This window comes from Pelophylax lessonae (genome assembly GCF_965119305.1).
Source record: "Pelophylax lessonae genome assembly, chromosome: 8".
In the NCBI taxonomy this organism is placed as follows: Eukaryota; Metazoa; Chordata; class Amphibia; order Anura; family Ranidae; genus Pelophylax; species Pelophylax lessonae.
Window position 1 is genome coordinate 149,709,154 of NC_138775.1, and position 19,058 is coordinate 149,728,211.

Genomic DNA, 19,058 nt, shown 5'->3' on the forward strand with positions numbered 1-19,058 from the left:
ATCCTCCTCATCCTCCAGAACTGTGCCCCTGCTGGACAATTGTGTCCCTGGCGTTTGTGTGTGCAGGAACCCACCCTCGGAGCCCCTTGCGAATGACTGCCCTGAAAGCCTTGGAAATGTTACCTCTTCATCCTCCTCCTCCTCCTCCTCCTCATCCTGTGCCACATCCTCTTCCATCATCGCCCGAATTGTCTTTTCAAGGAGGCATAGAAGTGGGATAGTTAAGCTGACAACGGCGTCATCGGCACTGGCCATGTTGGTGGAGTACTCAAAACAATGCAACAAGGCACACAGGTCTCGCATGGAGGCCCAGTTATTGGTGGTGAAGTGGTGTTGTTCCGCAGAGCGACTCACGCGTGCGTGCTGCAGCTGAAACTCCACTATGGCCTGCTGCTGCTCGCACAGTCTTTCCAGCATGTGCAAGGTGGAGTTCCACCTTGTGGGCACGTCACATATGAGGCGGTGAGCGGGAAGGCCGAAGTTACGCTGCAGCGCTGGCAGGCGAGCAGCAGCAGGGTGAGAACGCCGAAAGTGCGCACAGACGGCCTGCACTTTCTGCAGCAGCTCTGACATATCGGGATAATTTTTAAGGAACCTCTGCACCACCAAATTCAGCACATGCGCCAGGCAAGGGATGTGCGTCAAACCGGCTAGGCCCAGAGCTGCTATGAGATTTCGCCCGTTATCATCGCACACCACCAGACCGGGCTTGAGGCTCGCTGGCAGCAACCACTCATTTGTCTGCTGTTCCATGCTCCTCCACAACTCCTGCGCGGTGTGTGGTTTTTCCCCCAAACAGGCAAGTTTTAAAACTGCCTGCTGTCGTTTACCCCTGGCCGTGCTGAAGTTGGTGGTGAAGGTGTTACGCTGACCGGATGAGGAGGCAGTAGAGGATGAGGAAGCGGAGTAGGAGGAGTTAGGAACAGGAGGCAAACTGAAGAGCCCTGCAATCCTCTGTGGTGGAAGGACATGCGCCAAATTGCTATCCGCCTCAGGCCCATCCGCCACTGCATTTACCCAGTGTGCCGTTAGATACTGGTCCACGTATCGGTAGTTAGGTGGACCTTGCCACAGATGGCGTTGCGCAGTGCACACCTGATTTTTTCCCCCACTTGGTTGTGCAGGGAAGGGATGGCTTGCCTGGAAAAGTAGTGGCGGCTGGGCACGACGTACTGTGGGACAGCCACCGACATAAGGTTTTTAAAACTGTGCGTCTTCACCAGACGGAATGACAGCATTTCAAAGGCCAAGAATTTTGAAATGCTGGCATTCAGGGCCAGGGATCGCGGGTGGGTAGGGGGGTACTTCCTCTTCCTCTGAAGTGTTTGGGAGATGGAAAGCTGAACGCTTCCACGGGACATTGTGGAGATGGTTGGTGACCCAGGTGATGGTGTTGCTGACAGATCGTCTGTTTGCGGGGTGGCAGGTGCCGGTATCACTACAGATGTGGATGGAGCAGCCGAGACTGCAGCAGAAGAGGAAGCAGGATGAGCCAGAGACGTTTCTTGGTTTTGAAGGTGTCTACTCCACTGCAGCTCGTGCTTTGCACTTAGATGCCTGATCATGCAGGTTGTGCTCAGGTTGAGAAGGTTTATGCCTCTCTTCAAGCTCTGATTGCACAGGGTGCAAACCACTCGTGTCCTGTCATCAGCACATTTTCTGAAGAACTTCCACGCTAGAGAACTCCTTTGAGCTGGCTTTGCTGCGCTCGTTCCCTTGCTGCGTTGGGCAGTAGCAGGCGTAGTGTCTAGGGCACAGCCGCTCCGCTTCTGCACCCTGCTCCCTCTTCTGCTGTGCTGGTGGCTCTGTGCGACCACCGCCTCTTCCTCCAAACTACTCAGGTCACCTGCATGACGTTCATTCCATGTGGGGTCGAGGACCTCATCATCCTCCACATCATCTTCCACCCAGTCTTCACCCCTGCCCTCCTTGTCGGTCTCCACAATTCTGAATGCCGCAGCAGTTGGCACCTGCGTTTCGTCATCATCGGAGACGTGCTGCAATGGTCCTTGCATGTACTTATCTTGAGAAATAAGTGGTTGGGCATCGCTGCACTCAATCTCTTCCACTTCTGGGGCAGGGCTAGGTGGATGGCCCTGGGAAACCCTGCTGACAGAGTCCTCAAAAAGAAGAAGAGACTGCTGTATGACTTGGGGCTCAGACTGCTTCCCTGATTTGCAAGGGGGTGAGGTGAAAGACGGTTGGACATCGGCTGCAGGTGCCAACTCTGACCTTTCTGCAGTAGACTGGGTGGGAGACAATGTGAAAGAACTGGAGGCACTGTCAGCAGCAAACCAATCTACTATCGCCTCTACTTGTTCTGGCCTCATCACTTCTAGAGGCGCATGATGCCCTACCAAATACTGCTGCAGGTTCTGTCGCCTACTCACACTTGAGGAAGGTGTTTCACTTGTGCATGTAGCTGGCACAGATCGACCACGTCCTCTCCTTGCAACAGGAGCTCTACCAGCAGCACCACGACCCAGGCCACGGCCCCTATTTGACGGTCTCCTCATATTTCTGTAATTTATGATCTTGCCCTAGAAAGGTGTTTATTGAATAGCGGAACAAAACAACAACAGCATGGCACGGGTGTATCTCACAGTCAAATATGCAAACTATGCCGCAATTTAATGTTTTTTACCCCAAAAGGGTGTATATTGAATAGCGGAATAGGAAAAAGGATAAAAACGGTGTATCTCACACGTACAAACACAGACTAGGCCCCGATTAAAATTTTTTGTACCCTAAAGGGAGGATGAGGAAGAGGAGTAGGAGGAGTTGGGAACAGGAGGCAAACTGAAGCGCCCTGCAATCCTTGGCGGTGGAAGGAGATGCGCCAAACAAATTTAAAAGGTGTATCTCACACGTACCGATACAGACTATGCCGTAATTTAATTTTTTACACTCCAAAAGGGTGTATATTAAATAGCGGAATAGGAAAAATTTTATAATATGGTGTATCTCACACGTACAAACACAGACTAGGCCCCGATTAAAATTTTTTGTACCCTAAAGGCAGGATGAGGAAGAGGAGTAGGAGGAGTTGGGAACAGGAGGCAAACTGAAGCGCCCTGCAATCCTCGGCGGTGGAAGGAGATGCACCAAACAAATTTAAAAAGGTGTATCTCACATGTACCGATACAGACTATCCCGCAATTTAATTTTTTACACTCAAACAGGGTGTATATTGAATAGCGGAATAGGACAAATTTTACAAAACGGTGTATCTCACACGTACAAACACAAACTAGGCCCTGATTACTATTTTTTGTACCCTAAAGGCAGGATGAGGAAGAGGAGTAGGAGGAGTTGGGAATAGGAGGCAAACTGAAGCGCCCTGCAATCCTCGGCGGTGGAAGGAGATGCGCCCCAAAAATTGTAAAGGTGTATCTCACACGTACCAACACAGACTATCCCGCAATTTAATTGTTTTTACCCAAAGGTGTAGATTGAATAGCGGAATAGAAAATATGATATCAAAAGGTGTATGTATCTCACACGTACTGGCACAGACTATCCCGCAATTTAATTGTTTTTACCCAAAGGTGTAGATTAAATAGCGGAATAGAAAATATTATTAAAAAAAAGGTGTATGTATCTCACACGTACAGAACCAGACTAGGCCCCTATTACTATTTTTTGTACCCCCAAAGGCAGGATGAGGAGTAGGAGGAGTTCGGAACAGGCAGCACCCTTAAATCCTCGGAAGTATGAGATGCGCCCCAAAAATTGGAAAGGTGTATCTCACACGTACCGACACAGACTATCCCACAATTTAATTGTTTATACCCAAAGATTTAGATTGAATAGCGGAATAGAAAATATGATATCAAAAGGTGTATGTATCTCACACGTAGAGACCCAGACTAGGCCCAAATTACTATTTTTTGCACCCCCAAAGGCAGGATGAGGAGTAGGAGGAGTTCGGAACAGGCAGCACCCTCAAATCCTCGGAAGTATGAAATGCACCCCAAAAATTGGAAAGGTGTATCTCACACGTACCGACACAGACTATCCCGCAATTTAATTGTTTATACCCAAAGGTGTAGATTGAATAGCGGAATAGAAAATATGATATCAAAAGGTGTATGTATCTCACACGTAGAGACCCAGACTAGGCCCAAATTACTATTTTTTGTACCCCCAAAGGCATGATGAGGAGTAGGAGGAGTTCAGAACAGGCAGCACCCTCAAATCCTCGGCAGTATGAGATGTACCCCAAAAATTGGAAAGGTGTATCTCACACGTACCGACACAGACTATCCCGCAATTTAATTGTTTATACCCAAAGGTTTAGATTGAATAGCGGAATAGAAAATATGATATCAAAAGGTGTATGTATCTCACACATAGAGACCCAGACTAGGCCCAAATTACTATTTTTTGTACCCCCAAAGGCAGGATGAGGAGTAGGAGGAGTTAGGAACAGGCAGCACCCTCAAATCCTCGGCAGTATGAGATGTACCCCAAAAATTGGAAAGGTGTATCTCACATGTACCAACACAGACTATCCCGCAATTTAATTGTTTATACCCAAAGGTTTAGATTGAATAGCAGAATAGAAAATATGATATCAAAAGGTGTATGTATCTCACACGTAGAGACCCAGACTAGGCCCAAATTACTATTTTTTGTACCCCCAAAGGCAGGATGAGGAGTAGGATTAGTTCGGAACAGGCAGCACCCTCAAATCCTCGGCAGTATGAGATGCACCCCAAAAATTGGAAAGGTGTATCTCACACGTACCGACACAGACTATCCCGCAATTTAATTGTTTATACCCAAAGGTTTAGATTGAATAGCGGAATAGAAAATATGATATCAAAAGGTGTATGTATCTCACACGTAGAGACCCAGACTAGGCCCAAATTACTATTTTTTGCACCCCCAAAGGCAGGATGAGGAGTAGGAGGAGTTCGGAACAGGCAGCACCCTCAAATCCTCGGAAGTATGAGATGCACCCCAAAAATTGGAAAGGTGTATCTCACACGTACCGACACAGACTATCCCGCAATTTAATTGTTTATACCCAAAGGTGTAGATTGAATAGCGGAATAGAAAATATGATATAAAATTGGTGATTTATCAATAGCACATGTGAACAGCAGTGTCTTATATCAGTCAGCTCTGATGCAGGCTATGGAGGGAAAAAAAAATTCCCCTTTTAAGTTTGTAATTTTTAACTAGATTAGTACAGACTATGCCACAATTTAATTTTTTTAACCCAAGGGTGTATATTGAATAGTGGAATAGAAAAAAGTTATAACCTTTGAAATCACTCAATAATAGCACATGTGAACACAGCAGTGTATTATCACAGTCAGCACAGCAGCACTGAAGGAAAAACGCTGCACACAACTGACTGATAAAAAATACTTTTCTCCCTCCTCCTCAGTGGGCAAAAAGATTGTGTTCACTGCACCCCACACACAGCAAAATCGATGTGGACCACTGACACCTGCCTATCTCCAGACTCTCCCTAAAAGGATCGATAAGATCGGTCACTGCCGGCACTGCAAACCCCCCCCCCCCCCACACTGCAAAATCGATTGTAGTAGAACACTGACCCTAAATATCTCCAGCCTCTCCCTAAAAGGATTGATAAGATCGGTCACTGCCGGCGCTGCAAACCCCCCCCCCCCCCACACAGCAAAATCGATTGTAGAACACTGACCCTAAATATCTCCAGCCTCGCCCTAAAATGCCTATATCTCGTCCTGCCTGCAGCACTCCGACCTGTCCCTCAATTCTATTTCGGACACAATATGATTTTTTTGCCTGTCTGTCCCTAATCAGCAGCCAGCACGTATGATGTTGTGTGCTCTGTCCCTGTACTACAGCATAATGACGCAGCGGCACTCGGTCTCGAACTTAAAAAGACTTGGTCACATGCTTCAGATGGCCAATAACAGCTACTAATACATTTGTAGGCATGGCTGGGATGGCTTAAGGCACACCAGTTAAACGCTTGTTGATTGGCTGTTGAAAGCCCGCCATGAAAAGCGCGCCAATACATACAAAACCCGGAAATAAAATGACCGAACACGGATTTTTACCCGAACATACAGTAATGTTTTCGGGGCCGTGTTCGGGTAACAAAAATCTAATTATTCGGTACGAACACGAATAATACAGTCCGTGTTCGCTCAACCCTAATCAACAACTCAAAACGAGTTATCATTTATTTTGCAAGGATACTAATTAATTTATGACATACAAACTCGCCCTTGACATAGTCATGGTAAATGAGTTTAAGTTCAGTGATGATTCTCTATAAAAAAAAAAAACTGACAATTTTTGCTAAAAAACATATTCAATAAGAAAATGTAAAAAATCTAATTTCATTTTCAATCAAATGAATTTAGGCCAATATGTATTCTACTACATATTTTTGATAAAACAAATGTAATTAAACACTTGCCGACTGCGCACAGTATATTTACTGCGGCAGTCAGCCCCGGCCAGGCAGAGTGACGTAGGTCTACGTCGCTCGCCTGTCACCGGGTTTTGAGCCAATAGCGGGCGAGCGCGTGCCCGCTGAGGCGCGCGCCTGCCTCGGCTCGTTCACGGAGGAGTGCGGACATGTGACCGGCGGACCCGATGTCCGCCGGTCACTCTACGATCGTCGGTAGAGCGGGAGAAAGGCGGAGCGGCTTATGTAAACAAGCCACCTGTCATTTTCCCCTGTGTAAAAATGGAGATCAGACGGTTCTACTATGTAGAACCGTTGATCTCTGTTTTTACACTAGTAGTCATGTCCCACTACAGTTAGAATCACGCCCCTAGGACACACTTAACCCCTCCCTGTCCAATACAGTTAACCCCTTCCCTGCCAGTGTCATTTTTACAGTAACAGTGCATATGTATAGCACTGATTACTGCAGTAATGTCACTGGTACCCCCAAAAGAGTCAAAAATGTCAGTCAAGGGTCCGATCTGTCCACCGCAATGTCGCAGTACCGCAAAAAAAATTGCAGATCGCCGCCATTACTCGTTAAAAAAAACCCACCAAAAATGACAAAAATCTTTCCCTTTGTTAGTAAACACGATAACTTTTGCGCAAACCAATCAAAATACGCTTTTTGTGATTTTTTTTACCAAACATATGTAGCATAAAACAAATTGGCCGAAAATGTTAAAAAATTTTGATTTTTTCTTTTTTTTGGGGGGGAATTTCATATAAAAAAAAGTGAAAAATATTGTTATTTTTGCAAAATTTACGCTCTTTTTTTGTTTATAGCGCATGATCAAAAAATCGCACAGGTGATCAAATACCACCAAAAGAAAGCTCTGTTTGTGGGAAAAAAAGGACGTGAAATTCGTTTAGGTACAGCGTCGCACGACCGCGCAATTGTCCGTTAAAGTCACGCAGTAAAAAATCGCAAAAAACCCCCTGGTCAGGAAGGGGGTAAAATCTTCCGGGGCTTAAGTGGTTAAGCATATATTGATTGGTTTGTGCAAAAGTTATAGCGTCTACAAACTATGGAATATATACATATTTTTTTTACTAGTAATGGTGGCAATCAGCAACTATTAGCGGGACTAGGATATTGCGGCATACAGTTGGGACACTAACTGAAACTTTTGGGGACCAGTGACACTAATACAGTTATCAGTCCTTAAAAAATTTACACTGTTACTGTACTAATGACATTGGCATGGAATTTAATATCACGGGTGATAAAAGGGTTAAATGTTTGCCTGGCCAGTGATTTACGACTGTGGGGGAGGTGTTTGTACTAGGAGAAGACCGCCTTCTGTCTGTATACCGTAGTATCGGCAAGGTGCAGGTGGACATTGAGTCCACCTTACCCGCCAGTCAGCTCCTGCTGTGTCTAATAACAACACTAACGGGCCGCAGTGGTGTGCGCCCCATGCCAGGAAGTCCAGGATCACGTACCTAGTGCATGATCCTGCGCAGGAGAGACACTTTGCTGCCGTATATCTACAGTATGTGGTCGGCAAGCGGTTAAATATAAATTTACCTTAAGCCCAAATCAGCACAGGAGAGAATGACCTCAAATTCCTTTTGGCGAGATCCTGGAAATGCTATGTATCCCTCAATTTTGCTGAAAGCACCATGACCTCACCCCCACCTACGCACCAAGGGCAGAAGCTGGAGTGTAAGGTAACAATATTTTTAACTTTTCTCTGAGTGAATTTACAGTGGATTGTGGCATGGTGGAATGGAGGGATCTACCCTCCAAATGTAAAGCCTACTTATTAAATACTGCCCCCTGCACCCCACTCTTATACCAAAATGCTGAAATTCACTGAGAAAAAAACTGTAGACAAAAGTTGATAAAAAAATGTACCTTACACCCAACTTCAACATTAGAGATGGTAACCACAAAATCCTTTGGTGAGATCCTGGGAATTCTGTGTATCCCTCAATCTCGATAAAAGAACCATGATGTCACCCTCACCTAAGCACCATGGGCAGAAGCTGGGGTGTAAGGTAGACATATTTTTTACTTTTCTCTGTGGGTATTTACAGTGGATTCTAGCATGATGGCATGGAGGGTTGGACTGTCACAGTAGTTGGTTTTTACAGTGATTACAATTATTTTATCAAGCACAGCAAGCACCAGAGGGATGAATGCCCTGCTAAGGACCTTTTTACAAAAACTATAGGTGTTGAGAACATCATGGGGTCTATATATACAAAATTTTCTGCATGAATGTCTCTTTTGAGGTTACCCTCCTTTGCAAATAGGACCCCATATGTAACTACATAGAGAGTGGTAAGAGGCAAAGATGGAAATTTTGTCTTTATTTAAATCGGTCTCCAAGCAAAGAGGCTTCAGGTAATGCTTCCTAAAATGTATACAATAATCTTCTCCATAAAAGGGCATAAATACTTTTTGTTATTCATGGAAAGTCCTGGTGATAGGCTATTTAAAATATAAAAATAGCACTATAACTTAACCCAAAAACATAAAGTGTATATCATCTTTGGAAGTCAAATTTGAGAAAACCCCTCTATGTTCTCTATATGTTTTGATATACACAGCATACCTAAACCTTTTTTATTCTAAATATTTCTTACCTTTTGGATGTTTCTTAGGTAAGGAATTTTGTTTTACTTAACAATGCTCTACAAAATTAAAATGAATAAACATGTTTTGTGAGAGTCTAGCTCTACTTTAAGAGGAAACCTACTATACAGGATTTATAATCAATACACCTAAATGTATGAGCAGCTTACCATAAACTGTTAACTGAACTTTACGCGTTGCATAACCAGCAGCATTAATTGCACTGCAGGAGTATTCTCCAGAATCCTCCCCATGTGGAACAGACAGAAACAGACTTCCATCTGATTCAATCAAAATAGTGTCATTGTTTGGAACAACAGTTTCGCCCTTCTGTAAGTTAAAATACAAGTTAGTACTGAAACTGGACACATTAAAAAATACTAACAACAAGCTTATTTTTCTCCCATAGTCTTCTTTTGCATCATTAAGTTTAAATATTGCTTTTTAATAACACTTTTTTTTGCGTGATTAGTGCTCACACAGATCAAATGCAATAGAGAAGTGTATTTTTCTAATTTATAAATAATATGATGTATAGTTTTTTGCCACAGATCTGATAATGAAAGGCAGATTTAGACACAGAAAATTGTCTAGTTAGTCATTTTTACCTTTTACATATTATCCTTCTTATCCCATTAGTGTCACGACAGATTTGAACTTTTTCATTTTAATTGGAAATGTAAATATAATAGATTTTAATTGAATAAGACCTTTCAGAAAAGATACCTTTTTCCATATAATAGATGGTGTAGGGACTCCACTGGCTTTGCATGGCAAAGATATTGCATTTCCTTCAACTGTACTGAATATCTGTGGTCCATGTTGTATAACTGGAATAACTAAAAAAGCATTTAAAAAAAGTAAGCATTAAAGGATACATGTTATGAACAGCCAGTTAAATGCATGAGGCAAAAACGACTAGATCATCTATAGTTTTGGAGGATAACTAAAATCAAAACATTTTTTTAGGTTTGCATAGAGTGGAGAGAGATTAGAACACTTATCAGGTTTTCCTGCTGTCTGTGCCCCCTAGGGAGATTCACTCTCTATTTATCCTGTTTACCAATTCCATTCAAAGTGAGAGATTTTAAAAAATCCCAAATTTTGGGTTGTCCACAGGACAGAAATGGATAGGAAATCCTCTAATGGAGACACTAGATCTGGTGATCCTGGTGACAAGCAGGAATTCCCTCATTTTGAAAAGAAATCTACCCAATAGAACACAGATTGCAAAACTGACAGAGGTTATAGCCCTCCCTTACCTCCTTCTATCCAAAATAAAAAAAAAACAATATCCTTTTAGTTCACTTTATGATAATCTATAGACTTTTACTATATATATATATATATATATATATATATATATATATATATATATATATATATTACCAAAAGTATTGGAATGTCAGAATGTCATCTGCCTATAAAGTCCATACGGCTCAATATTGAGTTGGCCCACCCTTTGCAGCTGTAACAACTTCAACTCTTCTGGGAAGGTTGTCCACAAGGATAAGAAGTGTGTCTATGGGAATGTTTGACCATTTTTCCAGAAGCGCATTTGTGAGGTCAGGCACTGATGTTGGACTAGAGGGCCTGGCTCGCAGTCTGCACTCGAATTCATCCCAAAGATGTTCTATTGGTTTGAGGTCAGGCCAGTGCTGTGCAGGCCAGTCAAGTTCCTCCACTCCAAACATGCTCATCCATGTCTTTATGAACCTTGCTTTGTGCACTGGTCCAAATCATTTGGTGGAGGGGGATTAGGATGTGGGGTTGTTTTTCAGGGGTTGGGCTTGGACCCTTAGTTCCACTAAAGAGAACTCCTAAGGCATCAGCATACCAAGACATTTTGGACAATTTCATGCTCCCAACTTTGTGGGAACAGTTTAAGAGTTGGCCCCTTCCTGTTCCAACATGAATGCACACCAGTGTACAAATAATTAAATCCAGACCTTTCCAGTTCCAATTTACTGTGGCTAGGTATTTTTGTACCTGATCTAAGAACGGACCTATCCACTTATGTTTAGAAAATGGGGGCATTTTAGTAGATCTGATTTTTAATGTCCCCTGGTCTTGTATAACTAGGTGAGGAGAGGTCATAATCATCTTCAATTCAATATCCACATTCTTTTCCAAGATTAAAACTAGGGCATTAAGAGCTTCCTCTTTATCTTTTTCCACCTGTTTAGGGACCATGTCCCACTGTCTGTGATTATGTTAGTACCTAAAGATTACCTTCTGCAAAAATAAGCCTACATTCTTAAATACTTAGAATTAGAATACTTCAAATTCATTCATGGAAGAGGTGGGAGTATCCATCTAATGTAATTAGTGCAATCATTATGCTCTACTTTCCCTCCTATGTTTAAAAAAATATATATCAATAGCAAAAAAAGAGAGAATCCTCTGCTAATTTGTTTACAAAATCATCAGTTTCATGGCATTCCACTGTATCCTTCCATTACTATTTGGTAAGTTATGACTTAGCTCAGGCATCTAAAATTCATGTTTTTGTTTCAATCTAGTAACCCACAAGGTTGTAAAGCATGCATAAAGATGAGAGATCTGCAGTATGCACTTTTCAAAAACAAGTAGGCAATAGCTCCAAAAAATTTTACACTGACGGGCTCCTTTTAGATAGTATTCACTGAAACCAATACACTTTTGTATTTTTCCACAGTTGTTGCCTAGCAAGAAAGCTGAATGTACTGACATACAAGATGAAATAGTTTACAAATCTGAACATTAGGCATAAAAATATGGCAATGTAAAAATCAAAATACTTTTTCAGCAAATTCACCAAAAACAGTTAAAAATAATCAGTAAATATATATAAAATATTTTTTCTAATATTCTCACATTTTCCACTGCTGCCATGTAATCCACATGCTTTAACGTGTCAAAAAAAAAAAACCTGCAACTGCCTAATAACCATCTACTTTCTACTGTATATTGAAAAAATGAAAGTGAAAATATGATTGGTTGCTATGAATTACAATATATCAGGAACTTTTATGATCAAAAGCTAACAAAAGAAAGCCTAGAGTACCACATCTATGTAAGAAAAACATAAAGTCCAACTCTAGGCAAGACTACACAATTCAATTTTATTTGCTGTCTTTTTCCTGTCTGAGAGAGTCACCTTTTCTATTAATCCTAGTGATTATTGCCACTGAATCAAAGTGTTGGGAAATCCAAGTTTTTAAGGCAACTCTCCAAAGCTGTTTAAAATTGCACTGATTATCACTTGACCTCAACAATTTCCAAACTTTCTCAGATGAAGTCTACCTTTCCCTTAGATGTTGGTTACCTAAAATTTAAAAATACAGTAGCTTACACCAAATATCAGATCATGGATGTTGTTGGAGTCAAGGAAGGTCAGTACCAGAGGTGAGGGCAATTCATTTTTTCTCTGATTTCAGTGGTTTCTACTTGCTAGCAATTCCAAATATTCTAAATAAGCATACATGACAAAATTGTAAAGTTGGGACCTAAATTTGATGAGATTGCCAAGTAATTTGTACATTTATAAGCTGAATGGCCTGTACACTTAATAAATTGCAGTTGATGCAGTTGATACAAGAGGTGTCCATTAATTTTTCTAGTGATTGCAGGAACAATTGCGATATTCTACAATCTGTTAAATACTTTCCCACAATCTCAAATGGTCCTCGATTTGAGATATTTTCTTCCTTTACGGACACTGTTTCTTAAATTTTAAAATTACCTCTCGTACTTAACTTGAACATTTTAAATACAGTCAATATTTCAATTCTACGTTTTTCAAATCATCTTTTTCAAATGTGTCATTTAGTATATGTCATGTGTCATGGCTATTTTTCTTTTCAGTTTTAAAGAGGAAATACAGTTAAAGTAAATGCTAATATAAATCATAGATGAGTAAAAACAGAAACTAAAGAACATACTTGAAATAACTGAAGAGTTCATGTTTAAATAAACAATATGTTCATGCACTCATTTAATACAAGTTTGTAACAGGCTGTCATATTTAGCCAAATGTCCCACACGTACAGAGCAAGAAAATATGTATAGACTTGCTTTAAAAATGTACTGTTTGGATTTACAGAATTATACAAATTGTTGGCAAAAATTAACTTTCTAACCTATTATTCATTCTAAATACTATGTCGGCTTTGTGTGGGAAAAGGTTTCTTTAATGTATAGAGGATGTTTTACTTTGTTTTTATTAGTGCTGCATTGAAATATCAGGTTGTATGTAAATATAGTGAAACATCTGTTTTGGACAAAGCTAAGATGACTAGAATAGTATAAAAGTCTAACATATCTTACCATGTACATTAACAGCTGTAACCCTTCTGCTTGTACCAGCAACATTTGTTGCTGCACATATATACTCTCCACTGTCTTTTAAATGAACACTCTCAAGATGAAGGGTTCCATCAGAACGTATGCTAATGTATGGGCTGGAGATCAACTAAAGGAAACAATGTAGAAAATATACAATTTAAAGATTTTTAAAGTTACAAAAATGTTTTAACCTCTTAGTACAACTATACATACACAACTACGATATGGTATCAGGGGCATAAATAAGGGGGGTTCCTAACCTCCCTGGAACATCTCCAGCATGGGATTAGGGCCAGACACCCAGTGCATGTGCCTAGCATCTTTTGCATAGTGCTCCAGGTCCTATTTCTGCTGTCACCCATGTTTCTCTGTTCCCTGCAGCTTCTCAGCATGTTGCTTCCAGGTAACCACATTTTTATTATACAGCATAAGAGGACAGTGGTGAAATGAATTAAAGGGGGTGCTGAGCTGTATCATTCCTGCACCGTATACATTACATACCCATGACACCTGCAGTCTGTATGTTACATACTCCTGACCCCTACAATCTGTAAATTACATACACCTTACCCCTGCAATCTGTGCATTACATACTCTTCATACCTGCACTTTGTGCATTACCCAGTCCTGACCACTACATTCTGCACATTACATACACCAGACCCCTGAACTCTGTACAGTACATAAACCAAAAAATGTGTACTCTGTGCACTACATATTTCTAACCTCTGCACAAAAATGAAGTCCCTCTCTCTGTTACTGCAATTTTGCCATACACATGATTCACTGGGGTGCTCACTGCCCTCTGTCTCTTTTCTTCTAGGTTCCCTGAGTAGCACTAAATCGTATACGGTATTTTGGTCTTCCATCCACCATATGTTACAGTTTATGAACTGAGGTATCTCACGTTTTTCATTGTACACACAATGCTGGAGATCAGGTTTACATTATTAATTGTTAAATTTTACAAATATCCATAGAATCAGATTAGAAAGAAAACATACTACTTCATTGTTCCTGAGCCATTGCCTCACAGGAAGAGGATTCCCAGCTAACAGAATGCATGGCAATGTAACTTGGTTTCCTTCGATAACATTGACCACAGGAGGGGTTTCACCAATAACAGGAATTACTGAAAAAAGAGGAGAATTTTGCAACCAAAAATGCAAAAAAATAATTAAAATTAATTAAAATATTACATATGAAATCCTGGACCCTGATTATCATAGACTGAATTTCCAATACAGAAAGTAAATCCCAACATAAGTACATTGAAGAACATGTTAGCCCAAACCGAATGGCATTTCGTTTGCTAAAACACTGTATTTAATAAACAATTGCATTTTTTAAAACTGATAAAAACACTGATAAAACAATGTTTTTATTTTTTATCTTAAATGCATTTCAGTGCTGTTTATCTCCGATAATCTTTAAAAGCAATTTTCTGTCTATAAGCATGCCGTCCTGCAACTACTGCACATTATTTCTCATGACAGGTTTATGATGGTGACAACTATTGACTATGCTTATGAAATCTGTGTCAGTAAAGGCATTGATACAGTAGGTTAATTGGAAAGTGTCTATGACAGGGTGATGATGCAGGAGCACAATTAAGACACAGGGAGAGGGCATGTCATCTACAACAGGAAGTGCCTGCATAGGGACCTTCATGGCAGGATCACTAGCTATTATTTTAAACACAAGTGCAATTTTAAAAAGTATGGTAAATTACTTTTAAAATTACGTAAGCACATTACAACTTATATTTTAGGAATTGTTTTTTGTATACATGGTGCTGTACACTCCAACAATGTCAGTGGCTAACTATGCTTATTCTAATATGGCATCACCTCGTTCTCATGTCTGAATCCTAAATTCCAGAATTACATCGACATTCCCTCCAAAGCCTGAATCAGGTTGTATGCCTCTGTTGTGTCAGCCCACACCCATAAAAAGAGAGAAACCATGTGGTTTTAAAGCCAAATACACTAAACTACATTTAACCAATTGCTTATGTAAAAGCCCTACAGAGATGAATAATCTATGTCCTAAATTGTCAGCAATATAAGATACAGTCATTGCTGAACACCTTTTTGCATTCTTATATGATCTAGCTACTCAAACAAATTAGCATATGCATATTGAACATGCTAGTTGTTTCTTTAGAAACATTACTATGAAGATAATCATATATACATTACCTCACACTGCCATTTTCTTACCTAGTCCAGTTAATGTAACAGTGGCCTGGGCTTGAACTTTTCCAAATTGATTTTCAGCTTCACAGATGTAGGTACCTTCATCTCCTACCCACAGATCTAAAAGATATTTGACATCTCTCTATATAGTGTAATATGGAAATCAAACACTCATTGACACAGAACAACATTGTTGACATGTTAAAGACTGAATTGCATGTCTTTTGTTTACTTCAAGTGGGTTTTTTTATTCCCATACAATAAATTTTAAATCATCTAAGTGTCTTTTTGGCGTCAAACTGATACCATCGGCATATGCTCAAAGGCCATTGACATGTGCCCTTATAGTGATCTGATCCTGTTGCCACACTTAATGTTTCCAGTAAGAGAAGTTCCACAGTTATCCACAGGCCTTTCATCAATTGAGCATTTGTACACTAATTGTCCCTGGGACCTAGGATATAAGCCAGTCATGGTATATAGGAAAGGTGAGGTGCTCCAAACCCAAAAGGCAAAGGCCAGAGTTTTTTTACTGCTCTGCTAACAATAGAATCTTTAACCTGGGAGACAGAATCTTAATTTTGGTACCCACTGTACAAAGTACATTTCTGGCAAAGTGGCAGGGCCCCTTTGAGACCAGAGAGAAAATCAGTGATGTCAACTACCAGATATACCAGCCCAGGAAGAGAAAGCCCCTCCAAATATATATATATATATATATATATATATATATATATATATATATATATATTGTAAATACGTAATAAAACCCTGGGAAGATCAGTAGACTTCCTCAGCAAAAAACATCCCTAAAGTGACAACAGTGAAAGGTATACCAGAGGTTAGGATGTCAAAGATCCTGTCTGCATCTCAGATTTAAGAAGTGCAAGAGTTTTTGTCAAAGAAGATACAGGTGCTTTTTTGAATTACCTGGTTAAACTAGCATACCTTACGATGAGAATGGGACTGAACCTCACATCAGAGTAAAGTGGAACTCTTATTGGCAAATGTGTGCATGTGGGGTACAACCCAACTGGGGTGTTGGCAACCGGTCGATTGTGATCTACCCATTGATCATGGGCAGGTGACAGGCACATCGCAATGTTTCCTTGCTGAACTGCAAAACCTGGTCAGGAGGGGCAGCAAGGGTGGCATTTACTGAAATCAAGCAGTATTTTCCTCCCGTGTCAGCTGGAAGTAGGCTTCTTCTCCTCTTCCTACCACCAGCATTTAGCTGCCACAGGAGGAAAATACAGGGGATCGGTACCAGTATATGCTGACCCTTCCATCCCTCATGTCCCTTTTCCTCTTCTTTCTGCTCCCCTGGTCCCTCCACCATAGAATTTCCAGATTCCCCTCCTCTCCTGCCAGCTGCTGTGGGGGATTGTTTCAGGTTGGAGAGCAAGGAAGGGGCCAGTAAATATGTCATTTACCAGCCCCTTTCTTTATTGAATGAACGCATGTGGTTGCTGATAGACCTTCACTGTATGTTGGCAAAATATGCTCCTTTTCACAGGTCTGAACAGCGGAATTCATTTTTTTTCTCAAACCTAATAGGTTTTGGTCCTGCACTTTGAGCCCTGGGACTTTGTAGAGCTTTTGCTGGGAAAAAAACATCATCCTAGGTTTACATCTTACCTGTTTGTCAGACCTCTTTATTAGTCTCAGCTATACACAGGCCTTTTTTACATGTGTGCTTACTGAGGTTCAAATGAAGGCTCTATCTTTTACTCTGTCTGCTGTGAGAGCTGGCTGCCTCAAGAAAAGATTGACTACTGACAAAACACTAAAAAGGTGGATGTGCTGATTGTTTGGAAAACCTATTGGGTTTGTTAGCCAGGAACTGACATAAGCTTAGATTGTGGATTGAACAAGCCGATACTTGTTTTATGTTATGGACTAGGTACAAAACCCTCCTGCATTGAATTGTGTTTGTATTCTGCCATGTTGAATAAAAGTACAGGACAAACCTGCATGGAATGTTCCTCTCTAATACCCGGTTTACCACTGTCACTGTTGTATCCTACCTTAGATGTAATGTTTGCATTGAACTGCATTATGTTATTGATGTTCTGTTGTCTGCTGACATCTTGTGGTATTTCAGTGCCACTCTAACTTGTTTTCTGTAGTTGGTATACCGCTTTGTTCTGCCTGACCATTAGGGCTAGTTAGTTTATTCCTAGCTGGATCCTCTATTGTTTTCCATGTTTGCTCAGTCAGCATTAGTCATTGTTTTCTTACACTTCAAAAGGCTCTCTTGCACTGCATTCATCTGATGTAAACTTGTTAAGCTGGTTGTGGAATTTGCAAATTTGGCAAATTTGGCAAGTGTCCCCAAATTTGGCAAGTGTGACTGGGTCTAAGAAGGTATACTGATTGAGATATATATATATATATATATATATATATATATATATATATATATATATATATATATGTATATATATATATATATATATATATATATAGGTTTTTAAAACAAACCAGTCACTACAAATCTGTCACCGGTCCGTTACAACACAGGTCCTGGGATTTCAGCTATAGAAAGTAATTTTATGAGGACATTTAACTTATAATAAGTCTTACTGGTAATCTTTAGTGCTCCAGTCTTCTGCTGTGGTAAAAGTGGCTTTGATAGTGCTGATGCTCCACCTAACTTAGTCCATTTTATTTTTGGTTCCGGGAATCCTTGGACCAAACAAGGCAAAATCACATTTGATCCAATATCTATTGCTATATCATTTGGACTCTGTGTGAACACAGGGGCAGCTAGGAAAGCAGAAGATATAGTATTACATATTTAAATAACATCCATAGACAAAAATATGAGATTATCAGAATACAAAATACATAAAAAGTAGTTCTTGAAGTGTTTAATACCGTAGAAGAAAGCTAAAACTAAAAAAAAAAAAAAATGTTACCATGCAACAATACCTTTATTTGTTTAATAAAGAGTTAATGTAAACTATCAAAACTTTAAAAAAAGTTTATAAAATTCTAAACAGAAAAAAGATAACATAAAATGACCTAAAACCAATAGATGCTCTCTATAATGATTATTTTGTATACTAGCCCACCTAACCTGTGCTTAATGCAAGTTTAGAAGAATTTTCTTGTTAAAAGTGACAAAAAAATTTAATTGCACTTGCTGAGAGACTTAATAAAAGTTTTTCTTTGAGAAAAGCAGCACAAACGTTCTACAGCACCTGCCTTCCGGTATTGTTATAGGCTTCCATTTCTGTAAATAGTTAGGAAGAACCAAGAGGACTACCATGTACAAAAAGAAAAATGGAAAACATATGTAGGAATGAGACATAAATGTATACGCAAAAGAAAAAAGAACTGAAGAAGAAGCAGAAGTAACAAAGTGAAGTGAAAATAAATTGAAGGCATTGCAACTGTTGCATCTCTGTCATGGACACCTGCCGCTCCTTAATGTAAACCTATAGCCAGGATGTATACTTTCAATTCATTCATTATGTTTATAAATTCT

The 19,058-nt window shown here is 40.3% G+C and overlaps 1 protein-coding gene across 1 annotated transcript in view; it reads right to left on the reverse strand.

Moving 5' to 3' along the window:
* HMCN1 (hemicentin 1) overlaps positions 1-19,058 on the reverse strand; it is a 452,754-nt gene that overhangs the window by 342,502 nt on the left and 91,194 nt on the right. The window contains exons 16-21 of the mRNA XM_082265585.1: positions 18,152-18,334; positions 15,590-15,685; positions 14,372-14,499; positions 13,350-13,494; positions 9,768-9,880; positions 9,212-9,371 (exon numbers count right to left, since the gene is read on the reverse strand). Coding sequence (XP_082121711.1) covers positions 9,212-9,371; positions 9,768-9,880; positions 13,350-13,494; positions 14,372-14,499; positions 15,590-15,685; positions 18,152-18,334 — 825 coding nt within the window. The remainder of the gene's footprint in view (positions 1-9,211; positions 9,372-9,767; positions 9,881-13,349; positions 13,495-14,371; positions 14,500-15,589; positions 15,686-18,151; positions 18,335-19,058) is intronic.